The 16,032-nt window shown below is 69.2% G+C and overlaps 4 protein-coding genes across 4 annotated transcripts; 2 read left to right on the plus strand and 2 right to left on the minus strand.

Moving 5' to 3' along the window:
• Positions 1-134: 134 nt before the first annotated feature.
• CHLNCDRAFT_139615 (hypothetical protein) lies at positions 135-3,142 on the plus strand (the record flags this gene model as incomplete). Its single annotated transcript, XM_005843989.1, has 10 exons — positions 135-221; positions 310-438; positions 630-926; positions 1,039-1,162; positions 1,304-1,407; positions 1,610-1,772; positions 1,963-2,084; positions 2,272-2,352; positions 2,565-2,735; positions 2,981-3,142. The coding sequence occupies 10 exons, from the start codon at positions 135-137 to the stop codon at positions 3,140-3,142; spliced, it is 1,440 nt and encodes a 479-aa protein (XP_005844051.1).
• Positions 3,143-3,655: 513 nt separating this feature from the next.
• CHLNCDRAFT_139616 (hypothetical protein) lies at positions 3,656-4,430 on the plus strand (the record flags this gene model as incomplete). Its single annotated transcript, XM_005843990.1, has 3 exons — positions 3,656-3,737; positions 4,003-4,078; positions 4,286-4,430. 3 exons carry the CDS (start codon positions 3,656-3,658, stop codon positions 4,428-4,430), a joined length of 303 nt encoding a protein of 100 aa, XP_005844052.1.
• Positions 4,431-4,860: 430 nt separating this feature from the next.
• On the minus strand, positions 4,861-9,978 carry CHLNCDRAFT_139617 (hypothetical protein; the record flags this gene model as incomplete). The annotated part of the gene is made up of 13 exons (XM_005844066.1): positions 4,861-5,016; positions 5,226-5,338; positions 5,500-5,587; positions 5,715-5,802; positions 5,928-6,406; positions 6,641-6,876; positions 6,940-7,199; positions 7,454-7,800; positions 8,430-8,589; positions 8,728-8,986; positions 9,201-9,409; positions 9,536-9,698; positions 9,804-9,978. 13 exons carry the CDS (start codon positions 9,976-9,978, stop codon positions 4,861-4,863), a joined length of 2,733 nt encoding a protein of 910 aa, XP_005844128.1.
• A 2,033-nt stretch (positions 9,979-12,011) lies between these two features.
• Positions 12,012-15,945, minus strand: CHLNCDRAFT_139619 (hypothetical protein; the record flags this gene model as incomplete). The annotated part of the gene is made up of 10 exons (XM_005844067.1): positions 12,012-12,328; positions 12,528-12,631; positions 12,857-13,005; positions 13,185-13,241; positions 13,444-13,512; positions 13,775-14,694; positions 14,944-15,090; positions 15,290-15,384; positions 15,535-15,763; positions 15,897-15,945. The coding sequence occupies 10 exons, from the start codon at positions 15,943-15,945 to the stop codon at positions 12,012-12,014; spliced, it is 2,136 nt and encodes a 711-aa protein (XP_005844129.1).
• Between the last annotated feature and the right edge of the window lie 87 nt (positions 15,946-16,032).

Below are 16,032 nucleotides of genomic sequence, written 5' to 3' on the forward strand. Positions count from 1 at the left end.
ATGTACGGCTTGGCCTCGCTGCAAAGCCCTGGCGCTCGCCATCGGTGGCACACAGCGCACGCATCGTGCCCCCTTGAGCTCGGGCCTGCAACTGATGGCCCCCTGATTTTCGTGCCGCCCTGCAAGCCCCCACTATGCGGGCCAGCCTCCTGCTGCTGCTGGCTCTGGCCGGCCTGCATGCGGTCCAGTCGCAGCTGGTGATTGAGGAGGCGCAGAGAAGGGTGCGACGATGCGACGATCACCTGCTGGCTCAGGCGCCTGCTCACTCCCTTTCCCACCCTGAACACCGGCCACCCGTGCCTGCTGCAGATCGACATCTCCACATTCCGGTCGGGGCATAAGACCAGGCTCGTGATTAGGAACGATGGCAGCGCCGGCGAGGATGTGGTGGTGCTGTGCCAGGCCGCGGGCCTGCTGGACAAGGTGGCAATCACAGAGGTGCGGGTCAGGGCCCGATGGGCGCCTAGCGGGTGGGGTCTACACCACGGCGGCGGCGGGCGGGTGCGGCGGTACCCAGCCTGCGCAGTTTGGAGCCCCGCTCCCCTTTAGCCAAAGCGGAGCACGTGCCGCCATTGCCGCGGCCGGCTGCTGCACCTTGGAGCCACTGCCCCGCCGCTTACCGCCTGCAGGTGGCGCTCAGCGGCGCCAACCTGCCGTGGTCTGCGGCGCCGCCGCCGGCGGGGGTGCCCGCCGGCGTGGGCTGCCGCTCCTACAAGCTGCCAGAGGCGCTGGCGCCGGGGGCGCGCGCGACCCTGGAGGCGGAGGCGCTGTTCACTCATGTGTTGCGCCCCGAGCCAGCCAAGATCAGGCAGAGCGAGCCGCAGCGTGTGGTGTACCAGGACAGCGCGCTGCTGGCCAGCCCCTACCGCGTGGAGAAGCAGAGCACAGAGGTGGGCGCCCGGCTGGTGCCGCGGCTGCGCACCCGGGTGGAGGGTAGGGCGCCTGGACCGTCGCGCTGCCCTGCCAGGCCGCGTTGCCAAGCCCGCACGGCCCCACCGCACGCCCCGCTGCCCGCCGCGCCTCCTCCTGCGCACGCAGGTCGTGACGGGCACCAGCGCCGTGCCCTCCTTCACCGACGTGCCGCCCTCCAAGAAGAGCGGCAGCTCCCTGCAGTACGGCCCCTACCAGGACACCCAGCCCTTCACGCTCAAGCCCATCAGCGGTGTGCCCCGCAGCAGCCGCCTGGCACAGGCCCCGGCTCCGTGCCGCCTCAGCTGGTGTCTTGGCGGAGCTCCCCGGCTCCTTGTGCCCCTTCCCTTGCCCTCCACCCACACATGCCGCATCCATGCACCCCACCCCGCAGTGCACTATGAGAACTTTGCTGCCTTTGCGCACGTGCCGGAGCTGGAGCGCGAGATTGAGATCAGCCACTGGGGCAACGTGTACTTTGAGGAGCGGTACCACCTGGTGCGCACCCGCGGTACAACAGCCAGCCAGCCTGGCAGCCACGGCCGCGGCCGCTGCGGCAACAGGCCAACAGGCCGCCCAGTGGCAGCGCAGCCGCGGCCAGCATCAGGCCCTGCCGCCGTCGCAACCAACGCGCCAGCATTCGCCCGCTGTTGCTCACGCGCCTTGCCCGTGCGTGGCGCTGCCTGGCCTGGCCCTGCAGAGGCACGCGGGCGCCAAGATCACCGGCGAGTGGTCGCGCTACGACCTCATGACGCGGCCCAACGACTTTGCGCGGGGCGCCATTGCCGCGGTGGGCGCCACGCTGCCGCCCACCGCCCACTCGCTCTACTACCGCGACGCCATCGGCAACATCTCCTCCTCGGGTGGGCTGGGGCTGCTGTGGGCTGGGCTGGGCAGGCAGGCGGCGCGGAGGGAGGCAGCGAGCAGCAGGCTGGATCGTGCGGCACGGGACGGGGGGGACAACGCAGATATGCGGATGCAGTTGACGCGCAGCGTGCAGTGGGCTGAGCTGACACCGGCTCCCGCTTCTTCCCTGCCCCGGCCGCCCTGCAGAGGCGCGGTTTGGCCGCGAGTCAGTGGATGTGAAGCTGACGCCGCGCTTCCCGCTGTTTGGCGGCTGGGCGTTGCAGTTCCTGTTTGGGTGGAGCATGCCGCTGCAGGAGTGCGTGCGCAAGGTGCGGTGCCGCCGGGGCAGGGCGCCAGCGGCGGCAGCATGAGCGGCAGTAACGCACGAGGGCTCGCCGCCTCTGCTGCCTGTTGCCCTTGTGTCGCCGGCATGCATGCTCCCGCATCCCATGCTTGACGCTGCCCCACGTTGCCCGCTGCGCCCTGCATTCCTCCCGCTCCTCTCCCCGCGCGCAGCTGCCCTCTGGCCGGCTGCTGTTTGAGGCGCCCATCGGCCCCTCCGTGCACAACCTGGTGGTGGACAAGCTGACGGTCAAGGTGGGCAGGGCGGCATGGTGGGGCGTGTGTGTGGGGGGGGTGGAGGCGCCGGGCGGGTGGACGCGCGTTGGCCGCACGTGCGGCTGCTTGCCCGGCCCAGCCACCCGCCAGCTGGTCCGGCGTGCCCCCGGCGTCGCCAGCAAGCCCTGCCCGCGCCGCCGTCTCCACCACTCCCCTGCTCCCCCTTCCATCCGCCCGCCCGCGCGCCGCAGGTGGTGCTGCCCGAGGGCGCGCGCGACGTGCGCCTGGTGTCCGCCTCTGGCCTGGGCCTGGCCCAGGACCCGGCCTTTGAGACCAAGTACACGTACCTGGATGTGGTGGGGCGCCCCGTGCTGGTGCTGCGCGCGGACAACGTGGTGGACGAGATGAACGTGCCCTTCAAGGTGCGGCCCTGCCCTGGGGGTGGTTGGGTCGTGGGGGCACCTAGTGGGGACACCTGTGGGTGTGGTGGTGTGTGCGCGAGTGTTCGTGGTGTGTGGCGCCTGGAGGGGGCTGCGATGCAGCAGCGGCATCCTTGCCAGCCAGCCCAGGCCGCCGCGTGTCCCAGCCACTGTGCCGCCTGGCTGCCTGCGACCGCCGCCCTCCTCTTCACCAGTGCCCTGCTGGCCTGCTGCTGCTGGCGGTGCAGGTGGAGTACTCGTACTCGCCCATGGGCCTCCTGCAGAAGCTGCTGCTGCTGGTGGCAGCCTTTGGCGCCCTCTTTGCCGCCGCCATCATGCTCAACCGCTCCGGGGCCTCGCTCAAGGCCTCCTCTAGCACGCCGGCGGTGGGCAAGCTGCACGCGAGCTGAGGGGCGCCAGCGTGGTGGCCGCCGTATTGCGGCGGGGGGAGGCAGTTGGGCCTCCACACCGGCAGCCAACAACGCGCGCGTGCACTTGGCACCACACGGATGCCAGCGCTGCTCATCTATTTTCTTCGTTCCTTTTTTTTGTTCCTGGCATATGTTTGTTTGCTGCCGTCCTGTGACCTTGCAACACTGCCGTCGGCGGAAGAGGGGGCTTGACACCGGCATTTGAAAGAGCCTGCGTGCAGTATGGTTCCGACAGTCATGCTGATTCTGACAATCATGCCATGTTCATTGATGAAGTGCATCCTGCGTGAAGAGCGCCACCAACTTGGCGCCCCGGCGGGGTGGCGGCGGGACAGTTCGACGTACGGCTTCGCTTCTGGCTGCAAAAAGGAGAACCCTGGACTTGCAGGGTCGCAATCGGGGGCCGCTCGATCTATTCCAGGCTTGGTGCAGCTCGCCCTCGCACACCGCTTGACATCGCCCCCAGGCGCCGCAGCCAGCAGCGGAGCAGCCATGTCGCTGCTGCGTCAGGCGGCGAGCCAGCTTAGAGGGCGGACGGCTGCCGCTGCGCAGCACCAGCAGCAGAGGCTTGCGGGTGAGCCCAAACAGGGGCTGCGGGCTTGTTGTGTAAACGTGATTAGGGTGTTGTATGCCCCACAGCGCTGCCGCAGCAGCGGGATCGTCGGGAGGCGGCACCCGGCTGGGACCCGCCCCTGCGCCGCCGCTCGGCCACCCCACCTCGCCGCTTGGCTCGTTCACAGCCCTCGCCAGGGCTATGCCTGTTCGCTTCCATGGGGATTTGATCGCCTGCTCCTGCCACTCGTCTGCCCACTCGTTATGATCTCCTCCCTGCACCACAGGCAACCTGCCGGTCAAGCCCAACAAGTTTGTGGAGGAGTGGGGCACGCGCCGGGAGCATGTGGAGAATGAGTTCAGGTGGGCTGGAGGACCTGAACTCCCTCATAGCAGCATTCGCGGGATGCAACTTGCAAATTTTGCAGCAACGGAGCTGTCACGGGAGCTGCCCCTCCTCCACAGCTGCGCGGCATGCCGCACGCCCTGCTCGGTCCCCTCGCGTGGCCCTCCCGGCTCCTCACGCCCCCGCGACGCGCTGCTTGGCCGCTGCCTGCCTGTGCCGCGCAGGTGGGACGCCAAGACGCTGATGACCATCGCGCTGTGGGTGGGCGTGGCGCCCTATGCCGTGTACAAGGGGTCCATAGGCGAGTTCAACCACGTTGACCGCGCCTACAACCGCTCGGAGCGCGCCATGCTGGGCAACACCAAGTGACCGCCGCCGTGCACAGCAAGAGCCCGCCGCCCTCTGCGTGCCTGCTGCAAGCGACGCGGCCGGTCGCGCCAGGCAGCATGGCTGCCCGGCGGCGGCTCCACCGTCGGCCACCCTTTGCCTTCTTGACCGTTTTTGGCTGCTCTCTCTCCCCTGCTTTAAAAAAAAATGAAAACCCCCAAGTGGCTTGATGCCTTGGCAAGTATCTTGTAACAGCATGCCATCACGCCAAACAAGGGAATACAATGGGGAGTAATGGTGGTCAGCAATGCGCAACAGGAGGAGAGAGCAGCCTGAAGAAAAGAAAGCAGCTGCACAAAACAATGGCAAATCAGTGAAGAACAGGAACAAGTCTGTCAAGAAGTGCAAAGGAATTGGTGAATCAAACAAAGTAGGTTCTGGTGCGGTGCATGGTCTGGTCCCCTGGGCGTGATCAAGATTTCCGTGGCGGCTGCACCAGCCACTGCTGCTCCACATCCCGCTCCTCTGGCACTGCCGCCTCCTCTTCTCGCTGCGGGGCTGGCTGCTGCAGGCTCAGCTGGATCTGCTGCACCAGCTGCGAGGAGGTGGGGCGCAGCTCCGGCTCCGGCTGCAGGCAGCGCTCAATGAGCTAAGCGATGACCAGGGGGCAGTCGTGTGGCGGCCTGCAGGCAGGGGTGTGTGGCAGGGAAGGCGGGCATGAGGGTCGGAGGAATGCGCCTGTGTCTCGTGTGGTGCACAGCGGCAGGCTGCGCCGCAGACCGGGACAGCGGGCAGCGCTCGCCTGAGCACCACCCTGCCTCCTCGCCGCTCCAGCACCCGCCCTGTCACGACCTCCTGGAGCAGCCATCCGAACGCAAAAATGTCTGCCGCCGGGCCGCAGGGCACCCCCAGCAGTTGCTCGGGTGCGGCATAGACGGGCGTGCCGCCGCCTGCGGCACAGCTCAGCGCAGCAGCAGGGTGCCACGCATGGTGAGGTGCTGGCCGTGGAGATCAGGAGGAGTACTTTTGAGAAAAATGACACAGGAGGGCAGGCGGGGGTGCAATGCCCAGCAAGCCCAGCAGGCCAGCAGGAGAGAGGGAGGGGGCGCACCCGGGCGCAGCGACCCTTCTTCCAGCATGCGCGCCAGGCCCACATCTGCCAGCTTGGCGCAGCCCCCGCTGGAGCTTAGCAGCACATTCTGCGCGGCAGGGGGAGGGCCACCAGTGGTGAGGCTGCCTGCAGCTTGACACTCTGGTTACCGATGCCAAGGCGAAAGGGGAAGACCAGCCCTGCTGCGCACACCACCACCGCTCCAGCCATCTCACCGCCGACTTGACGTCAAAGTGCACCACACCCACACCATCGTGCAGGAAGGCCAGCGCCTGAGCCACATCCAGCGCCACGCGCCAGCCGCTGCGCGTGCAGGCGAGGGGAGGGTCGGCCTGGGTTAAGGTCAGTGACTCGCTTTGGGCCAGCCGTGCGCCCTCATTGCGCCTGCCTGCCGCATGCCTGCCGGCATCACAGTACCATGGCCTTACCGGCGGTAACATCTCATGTCCGGATCCTTGAGGTGGTCCAGCAGGAAGCCGCCCAGAAGCAGCTCCATCACCACCAGCAGCAGGCGGGGTCGCCCCGTCAGCTGGTCACCCAGGCTAGCCCCTTCCTCGCCCATGCCCGCTGCCGCACCCGCCTCCTCGTCCCCAGACTCCTGCTTCTCATGCTGCTGCTGCGGCGGTGGGTTGCCTGTGGATCCGCCACCGCCTCTGCCGCTGTACACCCCCAGCAGCGCCACAATGTTGGCGTGGCAGCAGCGCCGCAGCACGGCAGCCTCGCGCCAGAACTGGGCATGCAGTGGCAGCGCGGCCTGCTGGCCTCGAGCACCCGCGGGCTGCGGCTGCGGCTGCCAGCCGGCAGACAATCTGCTGCTGCTGTGTGGTCTGCCGGAGGCAGCTCCTGGCATCCAGCGCAGGACTTTGACTGCCACCGGGAGCGTCCCGTGCAGCTGGCCGGCATACACCTGCGGGGCAGGCAGCGTGTGTGGGGGTCTGGATGGTGGCAGTGGGTGTCTGTGGTGGTGGCAGCGGGCAAGAAGTGCAAAGCGGACAGCTGTCGGTGGCTGACAGCACCACCAGCATCTTCTGCCTCGCTCCACCGACTGTGCACAGACGCACGGCAGGCAGCAGAGCAGACAGCAGCAGGCCTTGCAATGCTTCATGCGCCGCACGGGTGCGCCAACAGCGGGCACACCTACCTCTGCCGCCGCCCCCTTGCCCAGCAGCACCAGCCCGCCGTTGTCGTCGGTGCACAGCTCGATGTCGCGGCGCTGCAGGCGCAGGCTGGTGCTGTGCAGCCACCAAGAGCCGCTGGGGGTAGGGGCCGCACCACCACCGCTGCCATCGAGCCTGCCTGCCGCGGTGCCAGCCACCGCTGCGTGGCCGGGCAGCGAGGCCAGTTCCAGCCCAAGCAGGCTCTGGCTCTGCTGCGCCGCTGCACCGAGGCCGGTGGGAGCCGCTAAAGGCAGCGGCGCTGGGACGCTTCCACCGCACCCACCGCTGCTGCCATAACCGCTGCCGCTGCCGGCCCTAGCCAAGGTGGAAGAGTCGGGAGAAGCGGCGGAGGTCTCCACCAGCCAGCCTGGCAGCCGCCGCCGCCGGCGCCGCCGCGGGATGCCCGCGCTCTGGCGCCTGGCGCCCAGCAGCGCCGCTGCCTCGGCGTCTGGTGCTGCCTCTGCTGCCTGCTGCGCTGCTTGCCATGCCACATCAGCCGCCAGCTCATCCTCTACCGCATCCAGCAACAGCAGGGCGCCTCCTCTGCCGCCAGCAAGCAGCCTCCGCCGCTCGGCCGGCCCCCGGGCATGGCCGCTCCCGGCACTGCCCAGCCAGCCCCAGCCCCTGGCAGCCCACTTCCCGGCGCCACCAGCTGCCAGCAGGCCACGCTGCCTGCGCCTGGCTGCCAGCAGGCCGCCAAAACACACGCTGCAGCTGCCGCCACAAGCGCAGGCAGCAGCCACAAGCGGGCGTGCTGCTCGGGGCAGGCTGGCAGGAGGGCTGGCAGGGATACACACTCCAGGGTGCCTGATTTGAAGCTGAAGGCAGAGGGGGCGCTGTCGCTGTCGCTGTCGCTGTCGCTGTCGCTGTCGCTGTCGCTGTCGCTGGTGCCGGAGACGGAGGAGGCGCCATTGCCGCTGCCGCCGCTGCCCTTCACCTGCCGCTGCCATTGCTGTGCATGCTCGGCGCACCATCCCTGGTAAGGGAGGCAGCAGAGGGCCCGGATGCTAGCTCTCAGCCATGTGGAGTCTGGGGTCCCAGACTCTCCTGCCTGCAGCTCGCCGGCCTGCTGCTGCTGGGGAGCCGACGGCGGGGCCAGGCAGAGGCCCTCGTTGCCTGGTACCAGCTCCAGGGTGTTGTGGTACTGCAGCAGCACCAGGAGGAAGGCGAACTTAATCACAAGGTACTGGCGCGGGAGCTTTGGGAGTGAAGCAGGGGCGTGCCAAGCAGGAGCAAGCAGCTTGCACAAGGCATGGCGCCTTCATTGCCCATCTCCCATCCCACTCACTGCCGCTGCCAACACAACTCAGAGCCGTTGTGCCACTGTTACCACCTCCACCCACCACCCGCCTGCCCGCCCTCCCTCCCACCCACCTCTTGCTCTGGCCCCAGCTCCAGCCGTCCTGACAGCCGGTTGCCCCAAAGGCTGAGCCTGGGCGTGAACCCCGCCAGCGGCCAGTCCTTGTGTACTGCCTCCTTCATGCTGCCCAGCCATGACAGCGGCAGCGTGCCGGTCAGCCGATTCCTGCATACAAAGGGCAGGTGCAAATGTGGGGGATGAGTGCCCTGCCCTGGCTGTTTTCGACCAGGAACAGGTAGGGCAGCGCCCAAGCCGCAATGAGCAGGCAGTGTAGGGGTTGGGCGTGGCCTGGCCTGGCCGTCTTGCCTGCTCAGGTCCAGCCCAGCGAGCTGCAGCAGAGCAGGCAGCTGCGCCCAGCTGGCCGGCAGCTGCCCCTCCAGGCTGCAGTTGCGCAGCATGATGCTGGCCAGCACAGGGGGCTGTAGCTGCAGCTGCTGGGCGCCGTCCACGCTGCCGGCATCAGCTGCAGCTTGGGCTGCAGCCATCTCCGATGCCGCGGCCGCCAGCACGTGTGGCGGCGGCTCTGGCAGACGGCCGCCGATTGGGTTGTTGCGAAGGTCGAGGGTTGTGAGGCTGCGGCAAGGAGCAGGCAGGTGGGGGTGTGCCCATCCGCTTCAAACATCATGCATGCTCTAATTGATCGCAGCGGTGACACAAGCGACGCGTTTACCGGCGACGGCAGCTGGCAGCCGAGGCGGCTGCGCGCCGTACCTTCTGGCGAGACCCGTCTCAGCATCGATGTGCTCCAGCAGCCACTCTGGCGGCAGCGGGCCGTGCAGCGCATTGCTGTCCAGGTACAGGACTTGCAGGGCGCAGAAGGCGCTCGGGGCCAAGAGGCCGGGGGGCAGCCTGCCCGACAGCCGGTTGTAGCTCAGCACGAGGGTTTCCAGCGGCAGGCAACGCGCCGCCGCCGCCTGCTGGTGCCGAGGGCCCCCGCTGGTGGCCGCCGTGCGCGCAGCCAGCCATTCGCCTGGCAGAGGGCCGGTCAGGGAGTTGTGAGAGAGATCCAGCAACTTCAGGCGGCTGCAGGGCCAGCGCTGGTGGCTTGCATGAGTGCGCAGCAGCGGCAGTGACAGTGACAGCGGGCAGGGGAGCATGCACAGGACATGGGGAGGCAGGCCGCGGCAGATGGTGCAGGGAGGGCGCAGGGAGAGGGCGCCGGCACCGGCTGACAGCTCCCTCACCCCAGCAGGCCGCCCTCTGCTGCCCATTCGGGGGCAGGGTGCCCCTGAGGCCCAGCCCCGGCAGCGTCAGGTGGTCCAGGCGGGTCAGCGCCTGCAGCGCTGGAGTCAGGGCCACCAGCAGGGCGGGCAGGTGGAAGGCGCAGGCACCTGGCTCCGGCGGGTAGCCGCTGCAGTTGGCGCGGCCCCGGAGGGTGTTGAAACTGATGCGCCTGCAGCGCACAGCGAAGCGCATGCCAGCATGTCGTGTGCCAGCAGTAGCGGTTGCTGGGAGGGCATCAGAGGTGGGAGGGCATCATGGGGCAATAGGCCGCGCCGCGCTGCAAGGCTGGGCTTACAGCGAAGTGATGCGGCCAGTCTCTGGGTCACACTGGGTGAAGGTCCAGCCGCAGGCCGAGTCCGGCTGCCCCTGCTCCGCCCAGCCCTTCAGGGTGATGTTGTTGCGAGCCATCTCAGCATGCCACCCAGGCAGCACTGCCTTCAGGCTCAGCAGGGCCGCCGCTGCAAACAATGCAGCAAGTGGGCCAGGTAAGGGTGGTCTCAGCCGTTCAATAGCATGCAAAACGGAGCTGCCACGCTGCGTACAGGGCTCATACAGGGCCGCACCATCGCTCGCGGGACCGTCGCCGATGCCGCCGCCGTCGCTGGCGGGTGCTGCACCCGCCACTGCTGCCTGCTGCCCGCCCGCCAGCATCCAGATGGCCAAGAGCAGCCGCAGTGCCGCGCACAGGGCGCGATGGTGGCCCCGGGGCTCCGCAGCTGCCTTCGGGGTGCCCGGCATGGCTTAGCGGCGAGCCCCGTCAACATGGACAGAAGTCTTCATTAGCCATGGTGAACAGGGCGTGGGCATGGGTGGCTTTCGGGTTTGGGTTGAGGGCGCCGCCAGCGTGGCGCCCGTGCGCAAGGCGCCGTGGGGAGTCTCAACCCTCATCGCACAGCTTCAAGGGACAATGCCCTCCTGGAAGGTGCTGCAGATTTCAACCTGTCTAGTAAGATCGCCTGATACCAGATGCATCCAGGAGGGATTCCTTTCGGTTGCCGCCTGGGCCGCGCTGTCGCACGCTGGCGCCGCAGCAACAAGCTGAGAAATGATTCCGCAGCATTGCGCCCAGCTCCTCTGGATTCAATCCACATCCTAAGAACAGCAAAACTCTCCTCCAACAGGCAAGCATCCGTGCGGATGGGGTCCCTCCATCCGGTCCATGAGCCCGGAGAGCGCACCGGCACCAGCTCCAGCTTCGATGACATTGATTTCTTAGAGGACGTCCCGCTGCGGAGCGACCAGGGGCGGCAGGTAAAGCAACACATGGAGTTACAGTTTTGTAGCGGGGCTGAGCCGAGCCTGGCCATGATAAAATCTTCACATATCGCTGCTCGCAGCTGTCCGACACCTCTCACACACCCCGCGGTGCCTGGCGCGAGCATGGCAGTGGTGGTCAACCGTCGGCGACGCCGGCACGCGGCACCGACTTGGAGCTGGCTCCGTCTGACTCACAGTTTCTGGAGTTTGCCGTGCATCAGCAGGGCAGCCTGTCCACCAACCCCACAGAGGTCGTCAAGCCCGCAAAATCGCGGGGCGTGAGCACGAGCGGGCTCAGCTTCAACTTGATTGCCAGGGCCGGCAGCGGAGCGGCAGCGGCGGCGCCCGTGTCTCCGCGTGCCGCCTCGGGCGGGGGCGGTTTGCTGATGCTGTCCCAGCCTGGGCAGGGCGTGCCCCTCAGCACAGCAGCCAGCGGCGCAGCAGGGGACGACCTTGAGGGCGGCGCGGCAGGTGCGGCGTCGGCGGCGCACGGCCGCTTCCCGCCTCGCCTGGCCCACCTGATCACCTCGCCTGTCCAGGTCCCCATGGGCAGTGTGCTCTTCTCCATCGCCTCTGCCATCCTGGTTCTCACCTTCTTCCTGCTCTTCATAGCGCACCGCCAAGAGCGCTGGGAGGCCACGGGCTGCACGCTGCTGCTGACGGCGGCCAGCGCTGCCGCCGCCGCCAGCCCTGCCAGCCTGACGCTGGCAGGGGTGAGGGACCCCGCCACGCTGGTGTGCCTGGGCAAGGAGGAGCGAGGGCCGGTGGTGGTGGAGGATTCGCTGGCGGCGCTGCTGGCGGCGCAGCCTGCCGCCTTTGCGAAAGCCCAAGCGCAGCTCAGCTTCACCCCCGCCGCCCCCGGAGCGGGCAGCAGCCGGTGGGCCGTCTGCCTGGAGGTGGAGGGGCTGCAGTATGATGCGGCTGCCGCCGCCGCCACCATCCAGGTCGGCGCAGGTGGAATGGGGTGCCACTTGATGTGCAGGTGCATGTCATGACAGCTCAGCGGCAAGCCAGGCGCCCGCTGGCTGCCAGTGCTGAGCGCCCCCTGCCGGTCGTGCAGGTGGGGGACTGGGAGGCTGCCGCCGTTGCTGACGCCAGCACCATCTACCTAGGGCCAGAGGCGTTTGAGGCGCAGTACGCCACAGGGGCTGCGCTGGGGCAGCCGCTGCTGGTGCTGAAGCTGGACAGGGAGCAAGCGGAGGGCCTGGCAGCGGCTTGGGGCCGTGCCTCACGTGGCGGCGACGACTGATTGGCAGCGCCCCCCGCGTGGCCTGGCGCCTGCTTGTGTCTGCCTACACCTGTCCCTGCCTGCCAGTGTGCTTGGGTTGCAAGTGATGGATGAGCTGTGATTCCGACTGTGTGCGCTGAATGGCTGAAAGGCAGAGGAGAAGGGAAAAGGGAATGAAACGGCAAAAGGCAGGACAGGAAGGCGGTACGGATCGGGTACTCTACAAGGCTCTCTCGAAAAGGCATACACGCTGCTGCTAAGGGTTATGTGGGTGTACACGCTGCTGCTAGGGGTTATGCGCCAGCTCCACCCTGCCAGCGTCATCGCCGCCGCCGCCGTCGCTCAGCGGCGCGCCCGACGGCAGCAGCCCGCGCCGCTCGCCGCCGCCCCGCCGCCGCTGCCACCACCGGCCCGGCCGGCGGCTGCCAGGCGCACAGCGCAGCGACAGCATGGCCTGCACCTCCTGCAGGCTCTTGCCCCGCGTCTCGGGCACCACCGCCGCCACATACAGCCCCGCCGCCGCCGCCAGCGCGGCAAATATGAGGAATACGGCGGGACCCAGCCAGCCGTGCAGCGTGAGGAAGAGGCTGTCTGCCACCGCGCCTGCACGCAGCGGCAGGCACGCAGCGACAGGCACGCACGGCAGGCTGTAAAGGGACCCCATGCTGCCATGCGCGGGCAGCCACGTGGCAACCAGGCCGCCGCACACCGCAGCGACATGGCCCCAGGCCCCACAAGCCACCTCCATCACCGCCGCCGCCGCCGCCACCACCACCGCCACCACCACCACCAGCCTGCCCACCTGTTAGGAAGAGTGTGGCGGTGGCGGCGGAGGCTGCGGGCGACTTGGCGCTCATGCTGAACAGCTCCGACAGCAGCACCCAGAACACGCCCGCCCACGACACGCTGCGGCAGGGGGGGGGCACGTGGACGCCACGGCAAGGGTGGGGAGGCGAGCCATGGCGCTGCCCCTATGCCACACAGCCGCCTGCCTCGCAGGGCGACGCAACGCTCCGGCGATCCTATCCCACCGCGCGCACACACACACTCACACCACCACCACACATACAAACACATACCCACGCGCCCCCAACCCCCCCCCCCCCCCGAACGCGAAAAAGAAGGCGCAACTGGAAACTACCAGGAAAGGCGCGCAGCGCCAGCCAGTCGGCGGCCGCCAGCGCCACCAGCGCGCCCGCGCACCCCAGGCTGCCCCACAGCAGCAGCGGGCGGCGGCCCAGGGAGTCCACCAGGCACAGCGACAGCAGCACGCCTGCCAGCTGCAGGGGGGAAAGCGAGCAACACCGACACGCCCGCTCGGCACGCGCACAGCACATACAAGCAGTACCGTGACACCAAAAGTGATGGGGGAGAACAGGGCGTCTCCGTCACAGCGCGGCAGCCCGCCGGCACACCACCACATGCAGCCGCGCCCCGTGCTCGCCTTGGTGGCACCCACGGCGGACGACATGAGCATGGCGGCGCTGTGGCTCTCCACCCCGGCGCGCTCCAGCACCTGCGGCGCGCGGGGGTGGCGGCGCGGGGTCAGCCCCGCCGGCCACGCCCGGCTGCCCCTGCCCGCACACACGCGGAAGGGCGCGGCAAGCAGGACCCGCCGCCGAGCGGCACCGGCAGCAGAGGCCGGTGCCAGGTGGCACACAGGCCGGCACACAGGCTGGCTGGGCCGCGCGCGGCGCAGCTCCTTCTGGTGGCCTCACCTGCGGCGCGTAATTGATGATGGAGGTGGAGGCAAAGGCCTGGTTGAAGAAGGCCAGCCACAGAGCCATCTGGAGGGCACGCGCGCGGGGCAGGGGCAGGGGCGGGGGCAGGGGCAGGGGGAGGGCAGGGGTGAGTCGAGGCCACTCAAGGTGGGGTAGCTCAGGGGAGACGCCCAGCAGGGTAATCACCGCCGCCTGCAGGCGACAGGTGCGCCGCACGCGGCCAGGCACCACCAAATGGGGCTGCGATGAATGACAGGCTGCGCAGCAGCAAGAAAAGAAACGGGCGCCTCCTCGCCTGCAGCGCCTGCCGCTCGGGGCCGCAGGCCACGCTGTGGATGTCGCCCAGCATGCGCCGCAGCGTGGCCCAGAAGCCCGGCTCGCCGCCGCCGCCCCGCGCCGCCGCCGCCACCCGCTCCCCGCCCTCCTCCTCCTCCTCCTGCTGCTGCTGCTGCTGCTGAGAGCCCGGGCCATAGGCCGGCCCTCCCCACGCATGCACATGCGCCCCGCTGCCCCACTCATCCAGGCGAAGCGCCGTGCCGCCGCCTATGGCCAGCGGCGGCGGTACCGCCGGGGCCTCCACGTCGGTGCGTGGCCGGCGGCTGCCGTGCGGTGCCGCCTGCGGTCCTGCTGCTGCGGGCTGCGGGCTGGAGCCCTGAGCGGTCAGGCTGACCTGCTCCAGCTCTTGCAGGTCTTGTGCGGAGGAGGTGCGGATGTGCGGCAGGTGGGGCGGCACCCGCACCGGGCTGCTCCCCCGCGCCTGCCCCTCCCCGCCAGCCGTGCCCCGCACCGCCTGCTCCATCCGCTGCTGCACCCCCGCGGCGCCCGCCTGTACCGCCGCCACCGCCGACGGCTCCTGCTGCTGCTGCTGCTCCTGGTGCTCCTCCTCATCATCATCATCCCCCTCCTCGGCAGGCTGCAGGCGCTGCCAGCCGCCGTTGTGCTGCGGGCTGGCGCCGCCGCCGCCGCCGCCCGGCGCGCCCTGCAGCGGCGCCACCTTGGTCGCGCGCTCCTCCTGGCGCCGGCGGGAGCGCTCAGCGCTGGCCTGCTGCCGCGCCGCCGCCGCCGCCCGGTCCTTCTCCACTGAACTCCACAGCTGCAGCAGCTCCTCCTCCACCTCCGCCGTGGAGTGCTGCATGCCCGCCGGCAGGTGCCTGCTGGTGTACACGCGGTGGATGACGGCCAGCGCCTCGTCCAGCCGCCCGCGGATGACCAGCCAGCGCGGGGACTCGGGCAGCAGGCACAGCGACACTGCAACGAGGGGCGGGAGGGGTGGCACGGCGTGTGTGTGCGTGTGTGTGAGGGGCCATGCCGAAGCACATGTGCGTGCCCTGGGGAGCGAGGGGTGCAGCAATGCCGGCCGCCAGGAGCGCAGGCCGGCGGACCGGGCAGCAGCAGGCAGGGGGCAGGGAGCAGCCAGGCTCTGCCGGCGCTGCAGGGCTGCTTGCCAGGCTGCCTGGGGCCTGCCTGCCCGCAGCCTGCCCACGGAGGCAGACTCACGTGAGAGCACCAGGGCGGGGACCACGGGCGCGCCCACCATCCACCGCCAGTTTCCGGGCAGGCCCTGGAAGGCGGCGTCTCCCAGCAGCGCCGCCACCATGCCCACGCACAGCAGCAGCTCGTACGTCTCGACCACGCGCCCGCGTACTGCAGCGGTACGAAGCAGACGTGTGTGTGTGTGTGTGTGGGGGGGGGGGGGGGCAGGCGGCAGCAGGGTGGGTGGGTGAAGAGTCGCGTGGGTAGGGTAACAGAGGGGATGAGGGATGGGACCCACACGGCTGCGATGGCGTTCGAAGCCGCGCACAGCTCTGCAGCGGCGGCGGCGGCGGCGGCGCAGCTTGCCCACCCTTGGCGGGCGCCACCTCTCCCAGGTAGGCGGGCACCACCACCGCGGAGACGCCGATGCCCAGCCCCACAATCACGCGCCCCACCACCAGCCCCCTGCACAACGCAGCACAGCACGGCGAGGCATGAGGGTCGGCGGTTGGGAGCTTCAGGGGCAGGACAAACAAGCTGCCGCTCGCTTTGGCCGAAGCGCCGGCCGCCTTACAGAGCGGTGCAGGGAGCAGCCGCGGGCGCAGGCGCAGTCACGCCACGCCCATGGAGGCCGCCATGACCAGCGGCCCTGCGATGAAGAAGAGGCTGTCCAGGGCAATGGTCTTGCGGCGGCCGTAGCGCAGCATGGCGGCGCCGCCCAGGAACGTGCCGAAGAAGGCGCCAAACTTGGCAGCGCCCACGATCGCCTCCGCCGCCCAGTCGCCGATCCCAAAGGCATCGCGGATGTTGAGCAGCGCGCCGCCGATCAGGCCCAAGTCGTAGCCTGCAAGGCAGCGGCGGGGAACGGTGATCGCTTTGCTGGTGGCAAGCGGCGGCGGCCGGCGGCACGCGCGTGCGCCAATGCGAGCGCCTCTGCGAAGGCCCACACAGCAAGTAGCCCCCTGCTCAGCACTCACCGAACAGGAAGCCACAGATGGAGGCGAAGCCCGCCACCAGCGCCAGCATGGTTTCAACGCGTGAGGGGCGCTCCGATCAGACTACTCCCAGACACCGATCAGGGAGCTCGGAGAGCTGCCGCTTGCATCGCTCTGC

Source organism: Chlorella variabilis, assembly GCF_000147415.1.
Source record: "Chlorella variabilis unplaced genomic scaffold CHLNCscaffold_25, whole genome shotgun sequence".
NCBI classification, from domain to species: Eukaryota; Viridiplantae; Chlorophyta; class Trebouxiophyceae; order Chlorellales; family Chlorellaceae; genus Chlorella; species Chlorella variabilis.